Source organism: Rana temporaria, chromosome 5 (genome assembly GCF_905171775.1).
Source record: "Rana temporaria chromosome 5, aRanTem1.1, whole genome shotgun sequence".
NCBI lineage: Eukaryota > Metazoa > Chordata > Amphibia > Anura > Ranidae > Rana > Rana temporaria.
The window spans coordinates 298052139-298075040 of NC_053493.1; the positions used below are offsets into that span (position 1 = coordinate 298052139).

At 44.3% G+C, this 22902-nt stretch overlaps 1 protein-coding gene across 2 annotated transcripts in view; it reads left to right on the top strand.

The window, feature by feature from the left end:
* Positions 1 to 22902, top strand: part of METTL4 (methyltransferase like 4) — a 276841-nt gene that overhangs the window by 174192 nt on the left and 79747 nt on the right. The window contains exon 8 of one of the 2 annotated variants that reach the window (XM_040354033.1): positions 6879 to 7617. The exons of the other annotated variant lie outside the window; for it this stretch is intronic. Coding sequence (XP_040209967.1) covers positions 6879 to 6958 — 80 coding nt within the window. The 3' untranslated portion in view covers positions 6959 to 7617. Of the gene's footprint in view, positions 1 to 6878; positions 7618 to 22902 lie in introns of those variants that run through there. 2 annotated transcript variants of the gene reach the window in all.

Below are 22902 nucleotides of genomic sequence, written 5' to 3' on the forward strand. Positions count from 1 at the left end.
TTCAGTCTGCAGTGAAGATGTTGGCATCCCGCAAATGGTCGTCTCTCCGTTTTTGCATGCGAGTCCTGGGCCTGATGTTAGCCTCCTTCGAGACGATACCGTATGCCCAGTTCCACACTTGTGTTTTGCAGAAGGAGATACTGTCCAAGTGGAACAAATCTCCTTTGTCTCTGGATCGTCAGATTCCTTGTCAGAGTCTCTCTGAATTGGTGGCTGAGATCCCCGGCTCTTCGGTCCGGGAAGTCGTTTCTTCCCTTCCAGTGGATGGTGATTACGACGGACGCCAGCCTCATGGGTTGGGGGGGCGTCTGGGGGGGTCCAGTCGGCCCAGAGTCGCTGGACTTTAGTGGAATCCCCTCAATCGATCAGTATCCTGGAACTCCGGGCGATTAGGCTATGCCTCTCCTCGTGGTCGAGGAGGTTGCAAGGTCACTCGATCAGGATTCAGTCGGACAACGCCACGGTGGTGGCTTATGTCAACTATCAGGGGGGAGCTCGGCTGCAGCGTCAGAGGTCGCTCACATCCTAAGGTGGGCGGAAAGAAGCACGCCGGCTCTGTCGACCATCTACATTCCGGGCGTAGAAAAATGGCAGGCAGACTACCTGAGTCGCCAGATGCTGGACCAGGCGGAATGGTCATTGCATCCGGAGGTGTTTCAACTCCTTTGCAGGAGTTGGGGCACACCGGACGTGGATCTCCTGGCCTCTCGTCTCAACCACAAGGTGTTGAGGTTCGTGGCCAGGTCCAGAGATCCCTGGGAAGACGTGTCAGGCACGTCGGTGGCCCTGTGGGGTCAGTATCGGCTAATTTATGCCTTTCCTCAGTTGAAGTTGCTTTCTCGGCTGCTCCGCAGAGTGGAGGCTGAGGGGATTCCGGTGATTCTGATGGCTCCAGATTGGCCTTGGCGTCCTTGGTACGCCAATCTCGTGCGCCTGGTGGCGGATGCACCCTGGCGGCTACCAATGCGGGAGGACCTTCTGTCTCAAGGTCCCATACTGCATCCTGCTTTACAGTCGCTGGCTTTAACGGCATGGCTGTTGAAAGCCAGGTTTTGAGGGACCGAGGTCTTTCCGACTCTGTCATCTCAACCATGCTGAGGGCACAGAAGTCTTCTTCCAGGAGGATCTACCATCGCACCTAGAAGGCCTACATCTTTGTGCGAAGAGATGGGGTGGCGTCCACGGACGCATTCGGTTTCTAGGATTCTGCTGTTTTTACAGCGAAGAGTGGATCAGAAACTTGCCTTAAGCACCAATAAGGGACAGATCTCAGCCCTGGCTGTGCTCTTCCAGTGGCCTTTGGCGGCCAATTCTCTGGTGGGTACTTTTGTGCAGGGGGTTCGTCATATACTTCCCCCTCTTGAACCACCTCTTCCCCCTTGGTATTTGAATATGGTGCTCTTGATTCTTCAGAAACCTCCCTTTGAAAACATCAGAGAGATTTTTCCCTTGACACCATCTCAGAATGTGGCCTTTTTGGTGGCCATTACTTCTGTCACATGTGTTTCTGATTTGGCGGCCTTGTCTTGCAAGTCACCATACTTGGTCCTCCATAAGGATAAGGCTTTCTTCCGAAAATGGTTTCGGCCTTTCACCTTAACAAGGATATTGTACTTCCATCCTCATGTCCTCGGCCGGCGCATCCTAAGGAGATTGACGCTACATACTTTGGACACGGTACGCGCTTTACGGGTGTACCTGTCTGCTACGGCTCCGTTACGGAGGTCTGACTCACTTTTTGTGTCAGTATCTGGTCCACAAAAAGGCCTGGCGGTCTCCTCGGCCACCATTTCTTGGTGGATCAGGCAGACTGTCATACAGGCTTATGCTCTTAAGGGGCGGGCTCCCCCCTTTCCCATCACGGCACATTGAACCAAGGCAATTGGTGCTTCCTGGGCTTTCCAACATCAAGCGTCTGTCTCACAGGTGTGTAAGGCGTCGGCATGGTCGTCCGTTCACACTTTTTCCAAAATTTACAAGGTTCATGTGAGTGCATCTTCTGATGCTTTCTTTCGACTGCAAGGTTTTGCAGGTGGCTGTTTAAATTTGCACCTCCTCCATTGAGGAGCTCTGTTTGTTAGGGGTGAAGTTGTGTGTTTTTACTGATACTGTTCCCACCCCTCGTTTTTTGACACTGCTTGGGGACGTCCCACTTGTCAAGACTTGAGAAAGCTGTGTCCGTCCATGGATGATAAGAGAAAATAGGATTTTTTTGTACTCACTGTAAAATCCTTTTCCATGGACGGACACAGCACCCACCCCTCCTTTTTAGGTTTGTACTGCTTGTTACAAACTGAGGCTGCATTCTGCAGGGAGGAGGGTTATGTCTGGAGGGACCGCAGGAGTTGGGGCTGTTCAACTCTGTTAAAGTAACATGTATTTAAATATCTAACATGTTTCTGCCTAGTCCTCTCCTGTGAACATGAACATAACCCACTTGTCAAGACTTGAGAAGGCTGTGTCCATCCATGGACAACAGCGAAAGAGATTTTACGGTGAGTACAAAAAAAATCCTATTTTCAGGTGGAGCCTTGCTGAGAGAAAATTACTTAAACATACAGGTGTGAGAGCACGGTCCCTAAGCTGATACACAGACCAGAGGTAAGCAGACAGACGGGGCATGAAACATTACTGCAGATACATGACAGTATTCTTAGCCAAACTTGGCTCTGTTGAAGAAGGCTCGAAACACATCAGCCATTCCTAGATGCTATGAGGTCTTCCCATGCAATCAGTTGAGTATAGTGAATTTGGAGACGGTCTAATCATTTTTTGACAAGCTTGTGCATGAAATGGGTTATGTGAGTATTCACATGTCATTTATTTTTCTTATAAAATCGAGTAATGGTAATGCACTAGGTCGGTGTGCCCTCTGTTGTTTTCTGTTTTGCCGAACAGTTGTGCCTATCCAATATCACATAATAGAGATGGAACTGCTGCTTCTTAGGTGAGATTCAATATTCCAGGGTACTGCTTGGCCATAATTAACCTTTTTACAACATGGATATCCCCCATAAGAGCAAATATTCACTGTTCACGTATAGATCCACTTTAAGGCATTGTAAAGTGGTCTGTCAGAAATAAAACGTGTAATTTTGGCTCTTTAATAGCTGCTGTTGTGTGCTAATGTTTGTGCATAACTGTAACTTTATTTTGTAACTACCTCTTTGATCCTGGTATGTCCCCCTCTTTCCTTATTCAGTGGCATTGCTATTTTGTTCTTCCTCCCTTTGCATTGCCACTCTTAATGTGCCTGCCCCAATTAAGCTATTTTCTTTTCTGAAGCCACCCCACCGAACTGCTCTTCATCTCCCTGCAAGAAAATTCCACGTTTGTGTGTGGCAGTGGTCCCCGGTCTATAGGGTGATGTCAGCTTTGTGAGTGACAGCAGTCCTTTGTCTGCACGGTAGTACCAGCCATGTGAGTCCAGGTTTTTAATATGCAAACACATGACCACAAAAACACTAATTGGCTCCTTACAGCCATATGGATAAACAAATGTCCTGCTCTGCTGTGAGGTATGCAGGATGCGTCACCAGACAGTGAGGTAGATGGAAGAAAGTCACATGAACAAGCTAATATTACTTATAAAAAAGTATTTAGGAACATAAACTATTAAAATCTATGCACAGTCATTCTTAAGCTGTTATCAAATGTTTAAATTTAGAAAGCTGATTTAATCGGCAGACTATGTGCATTTACCCAGAAGGCATTGGTGTTCATACAATGGCTTTGTAAAGGTGGACTGGTGGCACATCTTTAGGGTGGCTGATTGCAAGAACCGTGAAGAGCCAGCCCCAATCGACCTAAGAAAAGATGATAACCGCACAGAACCTAGGGCCTGATTCCCAAAAGAGATACGCAGACTTAACTGCTGTTCAGTCTGTGCCTAACTTTGGAAACGATCCTCAAAAGGCTTTTTCCAAAGTTAGGCAGAAAATCTGACATGTGTAAGACACTTACACGGTCAGATCTTAGGATGCAGTACCGCATCCGCCACTGGGGGCATTTCTCATGGAAATGCAGCTTTGAGTATGCAAATGAGGACTTAAGCAGATCCACAACGCTTTCCAGCACTGTGATTTCTGCGTAAGTTCCGATTTTGCCTGCGCAAAACTAGGGCTGGTTTTACAATGTGGAAAGTTAGTCACACCTTGTAAAGGCCCATTCAAGCGACGGCATTTGGTATACATTCCCGAGGGAGAACTCCACGGCAATTTTTTAATTCAAAACCGGCATGGGTTCCCCCCACAGGAGCATACCAGGCCCTTAGGTCTGGTATGGGTTGTAAGGAGACCCCCCCCTACGCCGAAAATTCGACGTAGGGGTCCCCCTACAATCCATACCAGACCCGTATCCAAAGCACGCTACCTGGCCGGTCAGGAAGGGAGTGGGGACGAGCGAGCGCCCCCCCCTCCTGAGCCGTGCCAGGCCGCATGCCCTCAACATGGGGGGGTTGGGTGCTCTGGGGCAGGGGGCGCACTGCGGGCCCCCCCACCCCAGAGCACCCTGTCCCCATGTTGATGAGGACAGGACCTCTTCCCGACAACCCTTGCCGTTGGTTGTCGGGGTCTGCGGGCGGGGGCTTATCGGAATCTGGGAGTCCCCTCAAATAAGGGGGCCCCCAGATACCGGCCCCCCACCCTAAGTGAATGGATATGGGGTACATCGTACCCCTACCCATTCACCTGGAGGCAAAAAGTAAAAGTTAGTAAACACACAACACAAGGGTTTTTAAAATAATTTATTATTCTGCTCCGGAGGCCCCCCCTGTCTTCTTTATTAGCTCTATTACCAGGGGGGGCTTCTTCTTCCACTCTCCGGGGGTCTTCTTCCACTCTCCGGGGGTCTTCTTCCACTCTCCGGGGGGGGTTTCTTCTTCCGCTCTCCGGGGGGGGGGGCTTCTCCGCTCTCCGGGGGTCTTCTTCTCTCTTCGCCGCTCTCCGCTGTTGACTCGGCGAACCCCGGTTCTTCTCCAGCTGTCCGGTGCCTTCTTCTTCAGCGCTGGCTGCCGGAGCATGATGGGACGGTGATGCCTATATAAATGGGATGCAAGGCGCGCTTCCATCATTACAGCGACAAGAGGCGACGAGTCAACATCGGAAGAAGGGAAGAGAAGAACCTGACGTCACAGAAGACCGCGCTGGCTGCCTGTTACTAATTGAGCTAACACACAAAGATAGCAGGCAGCCAGCGCTGAAGAAGAAGGCACCGGACAGCTGGAGAAGAACCGGGGTTCGCCGAGTCAACAGCGGAGAGCGGCGAAGAGAGAAGACCCCCGGAGAGCGGAGAAGCCCCCCCCCCGGAGAGCGGAAGAAGAAACCCCCCCCGGAGAGTGGAAGAAGACCCCCGGAGAGTGGAAGAAGACCCCCAGAGAGTGGAAGAAGAAGCCCCCCCTGGTAATAGAGCTAATAAAGAAGACAGGGGGGGCCTCCGGAGCAGAATAATAAATTATTTTAAAAACCCTTGTGTTGTGTGTTTACTAACTTTTACTTTTTGCCTCCAGGTGAATGGGTAGGGGTACGATGTACCCCATATCCATTCACTTAGGGTGGGGGGCCGGTATCTGGGGGCCCCCTTATTTGAGGGGACTCCCAGATTCCGGTAAGCCCCCGCCCGCAGACCCCGGACAACCAACGGCAAGGGTTGTCGGGAAGAGGTCCTGTCCTCATCAACATGGGGACAGGGTGCTCTGGGGTGGGGGGGCCCGCAGTGCGCCCCCCTGCCCCAGAGCACCCAACCCCCCCATGTTGAGGGCATGCGGCCTGGCACGGCTCAGGAGGGGGGGGCGCTCGCTCGTCCCCACTCCCTTCCTGACCGGCCGGGTAGCGTGCTTTGGATACGGGTCTGGTATGGATTGTAGGGGGACCCCCTACGTCGAATTTTCGGCGTGGGGGGGTCTCCTTACAACCCATACCAGACCTAAGGGCCTGGTATGCTCCTGGGGGGGGGGAACCCATGCCGGTTTTTTCTTTGAAAATTGGCATGGAGTTCTCCCTCTCAGGAATGCATGCTGAGCGACGCTGTCATTTTTTTTTATAATTATTTGTTTTCCCGGCGCGTATATTTTTTTTCACCCGTCGCAACTTTAGTGTCCCGTCGCAATCCACAAAGCCGCCCGGCGTCAATTACGTTGACGCGCTGCACGTCGGGAAAATGACGTCACATGCATGCGCAGTGCGGCCGGCGCGGGAGCGCGCCTCATTTAAATTTTAAACGCCCCCCGGAGAGGAGGACCGCCTTGCGACGGCGGCACTTAAGTTACACGGCCTGAAATTTCTAGGTAAGTGCTTTGTGGATCAGGCACTTAGGTAGAGATTTTAAGTCAGTGTAACTTAACTGCTGAAAGTTAAGTTAGGCAGCTTTTTTGGGAATCAGGCCCCTAGTGTGCAGCAGCTGATCCACAGCAGGACAATGCTCGCTTAGCTGAATATTCAAGTATGTATTTGATGAATGTACGCATGTAGCTTCTAGAAACCTCATCTGGAATTATTACAGATTTTAGTGCCCAAACTATAAATTATCTTTTCCACTTTTCAACCATACCAAAAGAGCCATTTATTGTATTTCGCAATAAAGATAATGAACAGCTCAAAAGAATTACCTAGGGCAGGGTAGGGAGCAAAGTTCTAAGTATTACAAATAAAATATTTTGTATAACACAGATAACTTTACAGCCTGGAAAAAACTATCGTTATAGGTCACGTCTGTAAAATATAGCTTGCCTGATTTACCCCACTTCCTTTTTTTCATAGGAGGTCTGTGTTCAGTAAAATTGTATCTAATGTGATTATATGTAGCTAAGATTCACCTTCTCTGACCCATTTGGTACATTTGGCCCAGGTGAATGAATTAATACTTTATTATATGATTCCTAGACATTGTACTGTGCCAAGGGAGGTTTTCAAACCATCAAGCCAAACCTCAAAGACTACAAATAATCCTTTGCAGAAACTAGACCTCTTCTATTTTAATCTGTCAAAAAAGGTAATGTTGCTACCACAGCCTTTCTACCGATCTTGGATTTCTCCTGGGAACAGCACAGGGAAAAAGCCTGTCACTATTTTCATCAGTCATCTGCAGAAATTCAGCAATGAATATTACACTTGAATCCAGCATTGCATTGGCAATATATTCATTACACCTGCTTTTGAACATATGTTTTCTGTGTGTCTGCTATATAACTAAATCATAACTGTCCTATCCACTTCTCATCCAAATGTAGTCCTATCTGTGGATAAATTCTGAATCCAGAATGGAGTCATTGTTAATATTAATTCTTTTGTTTTTTACATCTCATGACAAAACATTTATCTAATTTTAGCCATCCTAATTAAAGCCAATGTCTTCTAATTTGGAGGGGTATTAGTCCACTTTATTAACTGGTTATATCTGCATTTTTTACATAATTAATTGCTTTTCTCTTCTTGATTTTAATCAGCTTTGTTTGTTTTTTCAGTCTGTTCATTTGTCTGTTTGAGAAAGTAATTAAAGCTCTGGCAGGGATCAGATACTGCCAACATTGTTTTACAGTGCACATCTGCTTTTTTCCCTTTATTTTTTAGTCGCAATAACCCTTGGACAAAAGCACTTTTCAGCCAGGGTAAAAAAAAAAAAGATCTACTGAAATATTAAATCCAAGCCATTTCTGCAGAGGGAGATTTTCATTATTCTTGCTTCCCTTTGTTCCTGTGACTTGGCTAATAACATTAGGTAAGATGCTCCATGAAATAACATTTTGCAGCTAGAAATATTACTGGCATTCTAACTTAATAAAGTTGTATGGTTAAACCATTGCTGTATCTGTACTGGCCAGTAGGGGGCAACACAACCACATTAAGTGAGGTGTCAGCAAGTAATATGAGCAGCAATTGTCATTGTTGAGTACAAGGAAACTTGATGACTCACACGCAGTCTTTGTGCTTTGTTTAAGTAGCCAGGCCTATCCACCGGATCCCCAAAAAAGTATTGATATTTATTGCTTTTGTCTATTGTTTTTGTAGGCCGAAAGAACATGTAAGGATACTCGCACAATCGTATAATGAGTGATTATATCAATATATATGTCTGGCTTGCGTAAGATGCAAATTAAAGTAAGCCATCACCAGCAGACATTTTGCTTCATGCCGAGCATTTAACTAAGAAATAATGAAGGTGGGGGTTTTGGTGATACATGATTAATGCTCACCTCCTTATGTCACCCTAAATGTGCTTAAAGTGTTTTACACAGAAGGGCCAAGATGTGAGGTTTTATTTCTCCTGGCTTGTGTTTGAATATCAGCAGGCAATTCTTAGCAGCAAACAGGAATACAATATGTAAAACAGGAAAGAAGACAAAGCATTAGCAGAATATAACAGACTGGCCTGTATTCTGCCAACTGTTTCATCATTTTATAATTTTCCCTGTCAATATACAATGTCAAGAAATAAACACTCTAAGAAGGATTACAGTCAAAAGATAATAAAGTGCGTACAGGACATTGGTGAGATGCCATGTACATATAAGGACAACATATTGGTCGGCTGGTTTTGATAAAAGATATCTAAAAGATCTCTCTAAAGGCCTGTGTGCCGTGTTTAAGCTTTTCAGCATATATACCGTATTTATCTTCCTATAACGCGCAGCCATACTCTAGAAGGGAAATTCCTGGAAAAAAAATGAATTACTTAGTTTGTCGGGGTCTTGCCCGGCGTCCATCGGCAGCCTTGTCCGGCGTCCGTCTGCGGCCTCGGTGGTGTCCTCCGCGCTTCTCCCGCGCTGTCTCTGAGCTCTCCTGCACTGTCTGAGCTCTCCCGCTCTGTCTCTGAATGCTGCTGCCGACATATACCGAGCGCAGTACACTCGGCTATGCTCGGCCACGCTCGGCTCCTCTTGCATAAAGGCTAGGAGGCGGCACAGGGCGTGACCACGAGCGGAGCCAAGCAGAGTCGGCGGCGGCGCTCAGACAGCGGATCGGCGTATAACGCGCACCCACGATTTCCCCCTGATTTTAAGGGGAAAAAGTGCACGTTATACGCCGTTAAATACGGTACTGTATTGTTTTATGCCACCATTATTTGTATTTACATTGTGATCTAATAAATTTAAAAGTGGATCTACACTCAGATCTTAAAGTGGTTTTGAAGGTTATATATGTATGTATGTGTGTGTGTGTGTGTAATACACACACACACACACACACACACACACACACACACACACACACACACACACACACACACACAGTATCTCACAAAGTGAGTACACCCCACAGATTTTTGAAAATATTTTATTATATCTTTTCTTGTGACAACACTGAAGAAATAACACGTTATTAGAATGTAAAGTAGTGAGTGTACAGCTTGTATAACAGGGTATATTTGCTGTCCCCTCAAAATAACTAAACACACAGCCATTAATGTCTAAACCACTGGTAATAAAATGGAGTACACTTCCAAGTGCAAATGTCCAAATTGGGCCCAAAGTCAATATTTTGTTTGGTCACCATTATTTTCCAGCACTGCCTTAGGCTGCATTCACACCTGCGCGTTTTCACGCTAGACGCCCACCGCTATTGCAGCCTGCAATACGCTGGAGGGGTGATTTTACATTGTCAGCTATGGAGATGGTTCACATCTCCACGCCGAAACGCCTGAAGCTCAAAACAAGTCCCGAACCCTTTTTTTTGGGCGGCTTCGGCGTTCGGGCATAGCCGACAATGTTAAAATCACCCCTCCAGAAAAAAACAAGGCTAAAAACGACGCGTTTTGTCGCCGCAAAACGCCTATTTTATGTCGCCGCAATACGCCGCAAATCACCTACGCAAAGGTGTGAATGCAGCCTTAACCCACTTGGGCATGGAGTTCACCAGAGCTTCGCAGGTTGCCACTGGAGTCCTCTTCCACTCCTCCCTGACGACGTCAGGGAGCTGGTTGATTCATGGTTCCCTCAATGAACTGTAGCTCCCCAGTGCCGGCAGCAGGGCCGTCTTTACCACAGGGCAAATAAGGCATCTGCCCAGGGCCCTGTCATTGTTGGGGGCCCAAAGCAACCCCCTTTGAAAAAAAAAAAAACATTTTGTGCTGCTGTACCTGCACAAATGAGGATCGCCAAAACATACATGTGAACCAGCCAGGCCCAAAATAAGCTGGAGTGGGGCCCAAAAAAATGTTTGCCCAGGGTCCAAACCATATTAAAGACGGCCCTGGCCGGCAGCACTCATGCAGCCCCAGACCATGACACTCCCACCACCATGCTTGACTGTAGGCAAGACACACTTGCCGCTGAGCATGTGCACTCAGCTTCTTTGGTCTTTTGAGGACTGTTCTGAATGGAACCTGTCCTGTTAAACTGCTCTATGGTCTTGGCCACTCAGTTTCAGGGTCTTGGCAATCTTCTTATAGCCTCTGCAATCTTTATGTAGAGCAACAATTCTTTTTTTCCAGATCCTCAGAGAGTTCTTTGCCATGAGGTGCCATGTTGAACTTCCAGTGACCAGTATGAGAGAATGAGAGCAATATCACCAAATTTAACACACATACTCCTCACACCTGAGACCTTGTAACACTAATGAGTCACATGACATCGGGGAGGGAAAATAGCTAATTGGGACCAATTTGGACATTTTCACTTAGAGGTGTACGCATATTTGTTGCCAGCGGTTTAAACATTAATGGCTGTGTGTTGATTTATTTTAAGGGGACAGCAAATATACACTGTTATACAAAGCTGTACATACCTACTACTTTACATTGTAACAAAGCGTAGGTTTTTCTTCAGCGTTGTCACATGAAAAGATATAATAAAATTATTTACAAAAATGTGAGGGATGTACTCACTTTTGTGAGATACTGTGTGTGTATATTATATATATATATATATATATATATATATATATATATATATTTTTTTTTTTTTTAAATAAACATTTCTATACCTACCTGTTCCCTGCAATAGAATTGCACAGAGCGGCCCCAAGCCTTCTGGCTTCCCCTCTGTCATCCACCGACACAGGCAGCGGGACTCAACTTCCCCCCCCCCCCTACTCCTTTTGTCACTATCTTCGATTGACAGAATCAGGAACCAATGACTCCTGGTGCTCCACCAAAACCCATTGAGACCCAGAAGTGAGGGGGGAGAAGAGCTGCAGATGTCCACATGGCTAGATCGAATGAAGAGCGGGGTGGGGGGGCTACTGATGCCTAAACATTTTTTTCAACCTTCATGCAAGGAACTAACTTTATATCAGGATAAATAGTCAAATGTTAACATTTTAACTGGGACCAATTAATAAAGAGCATTAGAAGGGCTGATATACTTGAGTGGAGAAAATAGTGTACCGAGTTCCCTGCAGACCAACTCGCAAAACTCTATACTATAACTGGAACTTTGTTTCCAGAACACGCATGCTCTTATGTTCTGTGTTATATTTTTTACTTACACTTTCTTTCTTTTCATAAAAAAGTAGCACAGTGTACTTTGCGTGCCACTCATACCTTGCTTCTGCTATTTTCACCTGTTCTTCCGAACCATGGTTGTCCTTTTTTTTTTAACAATGATTTAGCGCCTACACATGAATTCTAGCATCTAGCTTCTTTCTCGGCATCTTACAAATGCCAAGAATGTACACTGCTTTTTGACCGCGTCACAGAAAGTGCACAAAAAAATGATTACAAGAAAAAGGGAAAGTCGTTTTTTTTTTTGCTATAAATGTTAAATTAAATTCTTCGGCAAGACAAAACGTTGTTGAACAAAACGTTTTAAATGTTAACCAAGTGATATTGAAGTGATGCATAGATCTTTGCCATAGGGTCAAGCAATTCTCCTTTTTGGTTTGGGGGTGGGGTGCAGATATGTTCATATCATTAACCTTCTTAGTCCCTGTTTCCCCAGTCTACAATCTTCCTTTAGTTTTTGTATGTTCCAGTACTCTCTAACTCAGAGTCTGTGTACATATAGAGATATATGCTATTCAGTTACAGATATCCATCTTGTTTTGGAGCTTACGGTAGTTATATTTTCAAGATAGATTTCAAAACCTTTAGATCCTGAAAGAGGCTTCAGGTATGGATTCAATAGATTGTTCCCTCTCCATTGAGATTACTGTAAACCAAAAGTGTTCCAGTCTGTGTTTTTCCCAGCTACAAAATGCAGTACAAACAAGACAATAATAAAAGGGTCAGCTCACTTAACTCAAGATCAAAATGTTTATTTTAATATCTTTTTCTTGCCACTACAACTACCTAGACTCTTAGTATTGGAAATTATAACTATGTGCTTAAAACAGATTTATACCCATCATCTAGTTCAGTGTATCTCCAAACACCTCAATCATATACACTTTTCTAGCGTTTTGCCCCTTTTTGTGATTGTAATTTTTTTTTGTTTTTTTTTGTTTTGTTTACCTGACTATAGTGTGTTTATCACCAGTAAAAAAGTACCCAATTCTAAAACATATTTAAAATATTTTCCAACAATCTTTTATGTTTTGTAATGGTATATCTAAAAATGATCAAATTTGATTCAAATGTTTATTATTCGTTACAACTGTTACCGTAAACTAATTTGAAAAGTAAAAATATCTCTAGGGGTACACTTATGACAGGATGAGGTCATATCTTTATTTAAAGGACATCTGTCGTTTCTTGGCAGCGGTTAAATGGATAAAGCAACACGTTTCTGCTAAAATTGTCAGTATATGAATTACAGTTACAGTAATATGACTCACAACATTGTGATTATTTCTTAAACAAGGGGAAATCCATAAGTTCTAGTAGTACAAAAAAACTTTTGTCCTTTATTATGAAACTACTCTAGTATGGAGTATATATAATAGACACAGCATTTACACAGTAATAGTGTGGAGTATGTCATGTACAGCACAGAGATTAGAGAAGATACCCCACTATTCTCTCCCAAACACTTAGCACTCCCTGCCATGCATCCAATATGCTCAGCACATACATTCATCATAGCTAGCTCATGCCCACCTTAATCTCTCATCAGTGGGTTAGCAGGTTATCACTTTTCAGGCTGCAAGCAGATCCTCACATCCAGCAACTTTGGTTTTCCTCTATGAGATAAAGCACAACTCACATTCTGAATATCACTTTCTGCCTCTCCTAATTCTGACCCTGTTATCACTAAACTCTGTCAAGGGTATTTCTCTGTGGAGTACTTATGGAACAGGATGCAAACAGGGTGTGGTTCCCCCTTCCAAGCACAATGCACTGTTAGGAGCATCTTACTTTATGCAGCTCTCGGCTATATAGTCCAGTTTAAATGTACTAAATATGCTTCAGCTGAATCAAAACACAAGCTGTGCAAAGTCTTATAAATTCAACAGCTGCAGATGATTGGAATGACAGCCTGCGATCATATGTCCCATGGGTTCAGGCTGAACTGAGTTCATTCCGAACCTTAACTAATCCTTAAAAGAGAAGTATGGCTAAAGCTTTTTTGGCCATACTTATTTTGTGGGTCACAGGAGTGCACTTGTGCTCTCTTGTGATCAAAAAATAAGCCGACAGTGGGCAGATATCACAGAGCCAACCAGGCTCTGAAAGAATCCCAACAATATTGCCAGGATCCACCCAGATGCCTAATTGATGCCTAATTGACAGCTGAATTTAATTGTGTGGCTAAGAGCTGGAGCCAGCTTCTCCCTCCCCTTCCCCAGCCCAGTGGTCCGACAATCACCAGAGGGGCAGAACATAGATTGCTGATTGACAGTCACTGCTCTCTGCTCAGAGCTGACCAAGAACTGATGGCTCAGTGGTCATGTGAACGCTGAGTTTTCGGGCTTAGGCTGCATTCACACCTGAGCGTAGCGTTTTGCCGCGATTTTGCGGCATTTTTTACAGCGTTTTGCCGCGATATTTGCAGCGTTTTTTTACGCGAATTTGGACAGGTCTAGGGTCACCAATGTTAAAAACAGAAAAACGCCCAAATCTGCCAAAAAAAAAAGCCCCAGAACTTGTTTGAGCTTCTGGCGTTTTTGAACTTCTGGCTTCAGGCGTTTTGTAGTGGAGATGTGAACCAACTCCATAGAGAATAATAATAGATTTTTTCCCCTCCAGCGTTTTGTAGCTTCAGGCTTCAAGCTACAAAACGCCCAGGTGTGAATGGGGTCTTAGAGCTGGTAGGGAATAGCTGTTCTCTTTTGATAAATATCTATTTACTATGATCACCAGGGCCATCTAGTAACCAAATGCAGTGTTTTCCTGATTTTCTCTATGCAAATTAGTTACAGGACTGTTTACACCTGGGTTACTGTGTATTCCTTACGGACATGTTTACCCTATACTCCGCACCCTGTTCCATAAGTACTCCACAGAGAAATACCCTCACGTGTAACTATGGTGGAGACCAGGTGAAAGGGAGCCAATGCAGAGTTGCAGGCAAACATTCGCTCAGCTAAAGGCCATTGAGCACACAACAAGCTGTCTATACGACTAAGATAGAATTCTCCATCACATTTCCTCATACATGGCCTTATTCTAGCCATCTTCACCCAGGGCTAAAAAAACACCACACCTCTTCTTTTACTCCTATTTCTTAACAGTTGGGTATGAAGAGAGATATTGAGGCAGTATTGAAGGCAGCTAAAGAAGATTTTTCTTCTGCAGATTGTCACTATATTGAAGAAGGAGCTTCACACAACATGCTTGATAACATTGAAAAGCTCATAGCCTCTGTCTGCTGTGTCCCATTGAGGAGATTTCTTTTCATTTCCGAGATGAAGATTCAAAAGTAAAAATGTACAAAATGTACAGTAGGTGAACCCGATTTTGTGTCAATCTCGCTCTCTTTCTCAGCGAGATTGAGCACCTACGAGCCCCATCGCGGGAGCCAGCGCCGAGCTGGCTTGCCGCGATGGATACAGAGCCGTCATAGAAGCGACGGGAGATCCGACTTGGATTCCCGCCAATTCTACACGTGTGCGGCGTTTGTTATGAATCCTGAGGGGGAAGTCCCCGCCGGATTTTAAATAAAAATCCGGCATGGGTCCCCCCTCAGGAGCATACCGGGCCCTTAGGTCTGTTATGGGTTGTAAGGAGAGCCCCCCTACGCCGAAAAAAACGGCGTAGGGGGTCCCCCTACAATCCATACCAGACCCGTATCCAAAGCACGCTACCCGGCCAGCCAGGAAGGGAGTGGGGACGAGCGAGCGCCCCCCCCCTCCTGAGCCGTACCAGGCTGCATGCCCTCAACATGGGGGGGGTTGGGTGCTCTGGGGCAGGGGGGCGTACTGCGGCCCCCCCCACCTCAGAGCACCCTGTCCCCATGTTGATGAGGACAGGGCCCCTTCCCGACAACCCTGGCCGTTGGTTGTCGGGGTATGCGGGCGGGAGGCTTATCGGAATCTGGGAGCCCCCTTTAATAAGGGGGCCCCCAGATACCGGCCCCCCACCCTAAGTGAATGAGTATGGGGTACATCGTACCCCTACCCATTCACCTGCAAGAAAAGTGGTAAAAACACAAATAAACCACACAGTGTATTAAAATATTTTATTTTTCTGCTCCGGAGGCCGCCCCCTGTCTTCTTTATTAGCTCTTTTACCAGGGGGGGCTTCTTCTTTGACGTCTTCGGGTGGGTGGGGGCCGCCGTCTGGTTCTCTTCCACCGCCGGGGGGGGGGGTGGCTTTTAAAAAAGCCCCCAACCCCCGGCGGGTTTCCTCCGGCGTCTTCGGCGGGGCTCTTCTTCTTCCGCTATCCCGACGGGTCTTCTCAACTCTCCGGGGTTCTCCTTCTGTCTTCGCCGCTCTCCGTTGTTGACTCGGCGCACCCCGGTTCTTCGTCTCGCTGTCCGGTGTCTTCTTCCGTGATGTACGTCTTCTCCTTCCGTGCTGTGATGAGTTCTTCTTCCGTGCTGTGACGTCATGTTCTTCACTTCTCTCCTTCTCCCGATGTTGCCACGCCGGTCCTCCTCGCTGAAATGACGGATGCGCGCCTTGCATCGGACCTATATAGGCCTCACAGTCCCATCATGCTCTGTACCTACCCATGTGATACCTACCACGTGGGTAGGTATCACATGGGTAGGTACAGAGCATGATGGGACTGTGAGGCCTATATAGGTCCGATGCAAGGCGCGCATCCGTCATTTCAGCGAGGAGGACCGGCGTGGCAACATCGGGAGAAGGAGAGAAGTGAAGAACATGACGTCACAGCACGGAAGAAGAACTCATCACAGCACGGAAGGAGAAGACGTACATCACGGAAGAAGACACCGGACAGCGAGACGAAGAACCGGGGTGCGCCGAGTCAACAACGGAGAGCGGCGAAGACAGAAGGAGAACCCCGGAGAGTTGAGAAGACCCGTCGGGATAGCGGAAGAAGAAGAGCCCCGCCGAAGACGCCGGAGGAAACCCGCCGGGGGGGTGGGGGCTTTTTTAAAAGCCACCCCCCCCCCCGGCGGTGGAAGAGAACCAGACGGCGGCCCCCACCCACCCGAAGACGTCAAAGAAGAAGCCCCCCCTGGTAAAAGAGCTAATAAAGAAGACAGGGGGCGGCCTCCGGAGCAGAAAAATAAAATATTTTAATACACTGTGTGGTTTATTTGTGTTTTTACCACTTTTCTTGCAGGTGAATGGGTAGGGGTACGATGTACCCCATACTCATTCACTTAGGGTGGGGGGCCGGTATCTGGGGGCCCCCTTATTAAAGGGGGCTCCCAGATTCCGATAATCCTCCCGCCCGCATACCCCGACAACCAACGGCCAGGGTTGTCGGGAAGGGGCCCTGTCCTCATCAACATGGGGACAGGGTGCTCTGAGGTGGGGGGGGCCGCAGTGCGCCCCCCTGCCCCAGAGCACCCAACCCCCCCCATGTTGAGGGCATGCAGCCTGGTACGGCTCAGGAGGGGGGGGGGCGCTCGCTCGTCCCCACTCCCTTCCTGGCTGGCCGGGTAGCGTGCTTTGGATACGGGTCTGGTATGGATTGTAGGGGGACCCCCTACGCCGTTTTTTTCGGCGTAGGGGGGCTCTCCTTACAACCCATAACAGACCTAAGGGCCCGGTATGCTCCTGAGGGGGGACCCATGCCGGATTTTTATTTAAAATCCGGCGGGGACTTCCCCCTCAGGATTCATAACAAACGCCGCACACGTGTAGAATTGGCGGGAATCCAAGTCGGATCTCCCGTCGCTTCTATGACGCGCTTGCTGGGATGTGCTGTCACTATTCCAGTGAGTGTGAGATGTCGGCGAGATCTCGGCACCCTGTCGCCGAGTATCAGCGCGACGCTGTCGTGCTAAAAGCACAATATCACAAACACCTACTGTAAGGAGTCCCTTTATTGGACAGTTTACACCAGGACAGGTGTCCACATTGGAGGACTTCTCACTGCTTCGACAATGGTCACCAGAACAAATAGAGGGAATTAATCCACTCAGTGGCAACAAATGCAGCAATAGAAAATCACCTGGTGTTTTAACTCTTCTCTACTTTAATCTAAGACAAACAAGTGTGTTGTCTATACTCTTTCGGCTAGAACCTGGAACTTGTGTTGTAAAGGGTATTTATGGTCAGACCAAACACTTTAATTTTATAACATCAGTATTGTAATAGCAATACAAACAATAGTTAGTTTGTAAATGTTTGACAATCCAGTTTAGGATAAGTTGAAAAATCTCCTTTCATGTCTTGAGTGCTGCCTGCCTGCTGCTCGTCTCTTTTCGCAACTTCCTGGATTCCTTGCAGCTTCTCCTCTGTTGTTTACTTTTAACTTCTAAAGATTGCATATCTCAATATGAATTACTGCCTGCAAAAAGTGATTCCTGTACTGACTGTGCCCTAAATACACATTCTCTCAGCAACTCTGTAGTTCAGAAGGCAGGCTCTGTGAAGGTGAAACAGTGCCTACCCACAAGGCAAATTAATATGTTTCAAAGAATTCAAAGAGGTAAATGTGTGGGGATCTTCACAACGTAAGTTTACAAACTTCAAGGTCATTCAGATTAATAGGAAGAGGCTAAAATTATTGAAATGGAGATCCTCACTAGAGCAAAACAATAAGGGGGGAATAGCATTACTCAATATTGAATTATAGTATAAAGCATCACATCAGGCCCATATACTGGACTTGTTTGATAAATATCAATTCAGGTTATGGGATTCTATAGAGCAATAAATGAGTACAGGTCCAATATATACATTGCCGTGCATAACATCAGCATTATGGCCTCCACTCCCAACTTTATTATTTTTTATGGGCATAGATTTGAAGCTATGAAACAGATATTCGCTAATTTCCAGCTTGCTACAAATAATGGTTCATTAACACCTATAAAAGGAAATACTGCTTTTTTAAGCTGGAAAAAAAGTTGTATTAATTAATGTATGCAAGGAAGAGAAATAAAATCATATCGGCAAATATTCCACCCTTTAGATCCACCAAGAGAAGCCTGGTTTCAATATCTACAGCCTAAACATTTGATTAAAGAGGAACTACAGTCTGCTCACATAATTTGTAACAAAAACATCTTTGCCATTCCTGAAGCTTCCCTCCAACCACTTTGAATATAATTTAATATATATATGTGTGTGTGTGTGTGTGTGTGTGTGTGTGTGTGTTTCTGTACGTGCCAAATATGCTGCAGAAATCTCCCTCCACCAAGTCTGGCTGCAATAATTTTCTTTCTTTCTTGGATTTGCACAGACAGGCTCACCTCCTCCAGCTCTGTAGCTCTCATTGGCCATCGTATCACTCATCACACCCTTCCTGGCAAACTTTCACGAGAGTGAGAGAGAGAAAGCTGTGCATGATGTCATATACCTAGGTTAATGACCAGATAAGAAAAAAGGAAGTGGGCAGTACAAGGTATTTACTGGCAGAAAAAATGTTTTACTATCCAAAGTTAAAACAACAAGGGCAGAAGATTTAATAGATGGAAAGATGAGAAAATTACTGAAGTTCCGCTTTGAGATAGCTAAGCCTAATCAGTTAAATTCGAAACTCACGCTGTTTGAACAAATATGCATTTTCGGGAAAATACCTTCCCATTCTGTCTCTTTTTGGTATTAATTATTACTTTAAAAATAACTGGAGAAGGCATGTTATTTAAGAGAATGGGAAAGTGAACTGAATGTTTAACAGAACAACATATATCTAGATGGTTTTTTTTTACTTGCGCATAACTTGAGTATGGCTAGCAGGATGCAAGAAACAAACTATAAGTTGCTAACCCAGTATGGTATAGATCTCCTTATAAGTTGCACCAAATATCTGCTATAGATTCAAATGAATGTTAGTAATGCCTCTCGGGAGTTAACCGACTCTTGCACATCTGGTGGAGTTGCCCTCTAATTAAGCAATTTTGGGACAAAGCAGAACAGGTATATACTAGCTTAGTTCCAAGGTGGTGTTGCTTTTAGTAATCCCAGGTACAATTTCCTCAATTAAGTCATTACTCAAGTTCTTTCTTGATACAGCCAGAGCTGTGATACCCACACTTGCAGGCTGCAAAAAAAAAAAAAACAAAAAAAAAATTATATATATATATATATATATATATATATATATATATATATATATATATATATATATATATATATAATTTTTTTTTTTTTTTTAAGGGTGTCCAATAGAGTTTTAGGAAAAATAATGATGATATTGGTATTTATATAAGACTGGGAGGAAAGCTATATAGGCATATATAGAAATACATATGACTAGACGTTATACATGGTTATGTTTAAGGAAGAGGAAATATGGACAGTGATTTTTTTTATATATTCTTCCCTTTTATCTTTTATATCTTTTACTTCTTTTGTACTTTTTTTTTTTTTCCTGTCAATGAAAATGTAATAAGAATAAATTGAGTTAAAAAAAATGAAATCTGGGAAAAATGGAGAGCTTTTAAAACATCAGAAAAATTTGCGCAGGGAATGATTGAATCAGACAGGAAAAATGTGAAACTTGAAGGGAGGGAGACAGATCGGGGGGTGGGGGGGATCAAGGGAAAGTGGAAAATTAAGGAAGATGTAGGTTAATATTTTTAATGGCTTGTTTTATATATGAATAATTTTCTAATAAAGAATAAATAATAAAAAAAAAAAAGAACAATTCATACAGCATTCGGTTAAGACCATATTATTTGGCAGAGAGCAGGAGAAAAAGGACATAATAAAACCTAGAATATTATTAAAAAAAAAAAAAAAAATACAATGTGAAAGGAATATATGATTTTACATTTTGACCATGGATACACTCAGTGCATCTGCTATGATTATGCAGTGACATTTTGCTTGGATGTCTTCTGAGACCACTTTTCAATTAAATTCCTGCCTAGCAGGGTAGGTTGCAGCGGTACTCATATGTTGGTGTGCAGCCAGACACCTACACTATGACTTTGTGTCCAGGCCCAGCATTGGAAGTTTTTAGGGGGAGTGATTGACACAGTTAATCACTTGCCTTCAGTGTTATGGTCAAGAAGCTGTTATGAACAAACACAATGGGCCAGATTCACATAGAACTGCGGCGGGGTAACATATCGTCAGCCATACTTTATACAGCAATACGATTTCCGCGTAAAGTTAAGGCACCAAAAAAACAGCTAACTTTGCGACGGGAAACTAGACTAGCGGCGACGTAGCGAACGCGAAAATCCGTCGGGAATCTCCGTAACTCCTAATTTGCATACCCGACGCTGGTTTACGACGCAAACTCCCCCCAGCGACGGCTGCGGTATTGCATCCTAAGATCCGACAGTGTAAAACAATTACACCTGTCGGATCTTCTGGCTATCTATGCGTAACTGATTCTATGAATCAGTCGCATAGATAGAAACAGAGATACGACGGCGTATCAGCAGGTACGACGGCGTATCAGCAGGTACGACGGCGTATCAGCAGGTACGACGGCGTATCAGCAGGTACGACGGCGTATCAGCAGGTACGACGGCATATCAGCAGGTACGACGGCGTATCAGCAGGTACGACGGCGTATCAGCAGGTACGACGGCGTATCAGCAGGTACGACGGCGTATCAGCAGGTACGACGGCGTATCAGCAGGTACGACGGCGTATCAGCAGATACGACGGCGTATCAGTAGATACGCCGTCGTATCTCTTTGGTGAATCTGGCCCAATGTTTTTATCATCTATGTTTGCAGTCTGATAGAAAACTGCAGAAAGAGGTGAAAACACAAAGGGGAATTTCAGCGACAATCAGCATTGTTATTCCAACAAAGAAAGTGTCTTGTTCATTTTTTGGGCAGGATCAACATGTATAATTCTTTATAACAGCCTTAGACATATTACACAGCTAATGTTTAATGGACATGCTGTAACACATATTTCATTTTAGATTTTGCCCATAGATATTCTTTTTAAATGTTAACAATAGAATTTATTTTTGCACTGTAATCTTATGCAAGTGACAGGTTCTCTTTAAAGGCAGGAGTACATTCTAATGTTTTTACATATATTGTCAGAAGAACCCAATGAAACAAACATGCTTTTATTTTTCAGCATTATGTTGAAATATAATGTTCCTCTGTTTTTATGATCTGTTTTTGAAACTAGTATTATCAGTGAGAGGCAAACAAACAAAATCAGATTTTTGGAACCCCAAGGATCAGGTGTTTCATGTTTGTGATTATAACAAATTGTATTTTGAAAAGTTGGCTTGTGCTATCGCATAAAATCAATTGGTGAGCCTGTAAGCTTGGCTTTGAGTTTACCTGTGATGAGATGCTAACAACTGAGCCCAGTGTGACAGAATTACAGCCAGATCTGCCTATTATATTATAGGAATATCTTAGACATGGGAATTATAACTTTCTGTTTATGCTGTATTCATATAATTTTTTGTAATAAAAAGTGTAGTTTGTAAATTGCATTGCATTGCCCTGACATACAATGAAAGGATAGAAGGTGATAATGGCTGGCTTTTTTAAACGGGCCTCTATTTATTAGGTACTTTCACACCAACAAGTATCACTGAAGGCAAAACTTTTTTTTATTTTTTTACATTTTAGGGTAAGGGAGTTTTGTAACCCATCAGCTTTTTTGCCATCTGTGTCACATTGGGGAGATTTTTCTTCACTTGCGGTTTCATTTTGTAATTTTCTTCCACGTTCACTTTAGGAGATAACTTTAAACAGGACAAATATAGAGGGTAAATCTCCAGGGGCAAAAAATGCAATAAATACCTGGCAGGTGTTCTATTCTCTCTCTACTTTAAAACTATATAAAAAATATGTTTTTCCTTTAGTTATACCTTAATAAATCATTTGTTTTTTTACAGGGCTTTTGTTAAATATTACTTATCTGAGGCTTGAAAATGTTATTTTCTACATCAATATGCTCAATTTATGTTAAATTCTACAAAAAAAATACAGGAATGTTCCAAAAAGTCTGCTACCAAGACCTTAGAAGCTTACTCCTATGCACTTCTTACAACTTTCTATTGGCACATTACCAATATGAATGTGCATTAATTGAGATGGGGTGGGCAAGCTTTGACACTACCACAATGAGTTTGAGTTTTGCCTGATTATAGCAGCCTAGTCAAGGCCATAACTATAAATATTGGGGCCCCTTAGCAACATTTTGGTTGTCATACCCTGGCTAAATCTCTCACTAGCAGCTGGCAGTTTCAACTATGACAATAGGTGTCATTGATCTTAACATAAAACATGTCTAAATCAAGGATAGGCAGTGTAGTCAGATTAATAGGAACCAGTGCTTTGAATAAAAGTAAGTTTTATTAGCAATAATAAAAATAATCGTATTATAATTTAATATTATGACAAAATTAACAATGATCTTGCACTGAATTACTCAGCTGTCTTTTAAAGCGGTGGTAGACCACCACAAAAAATAAATAAAAAATGGGTCTCCCTGTAGGTTGAAGTCATAATGTACTAGTATGCAGTGCACACTAGCACATTTTGACAGTGTTACCTGCACATGGAG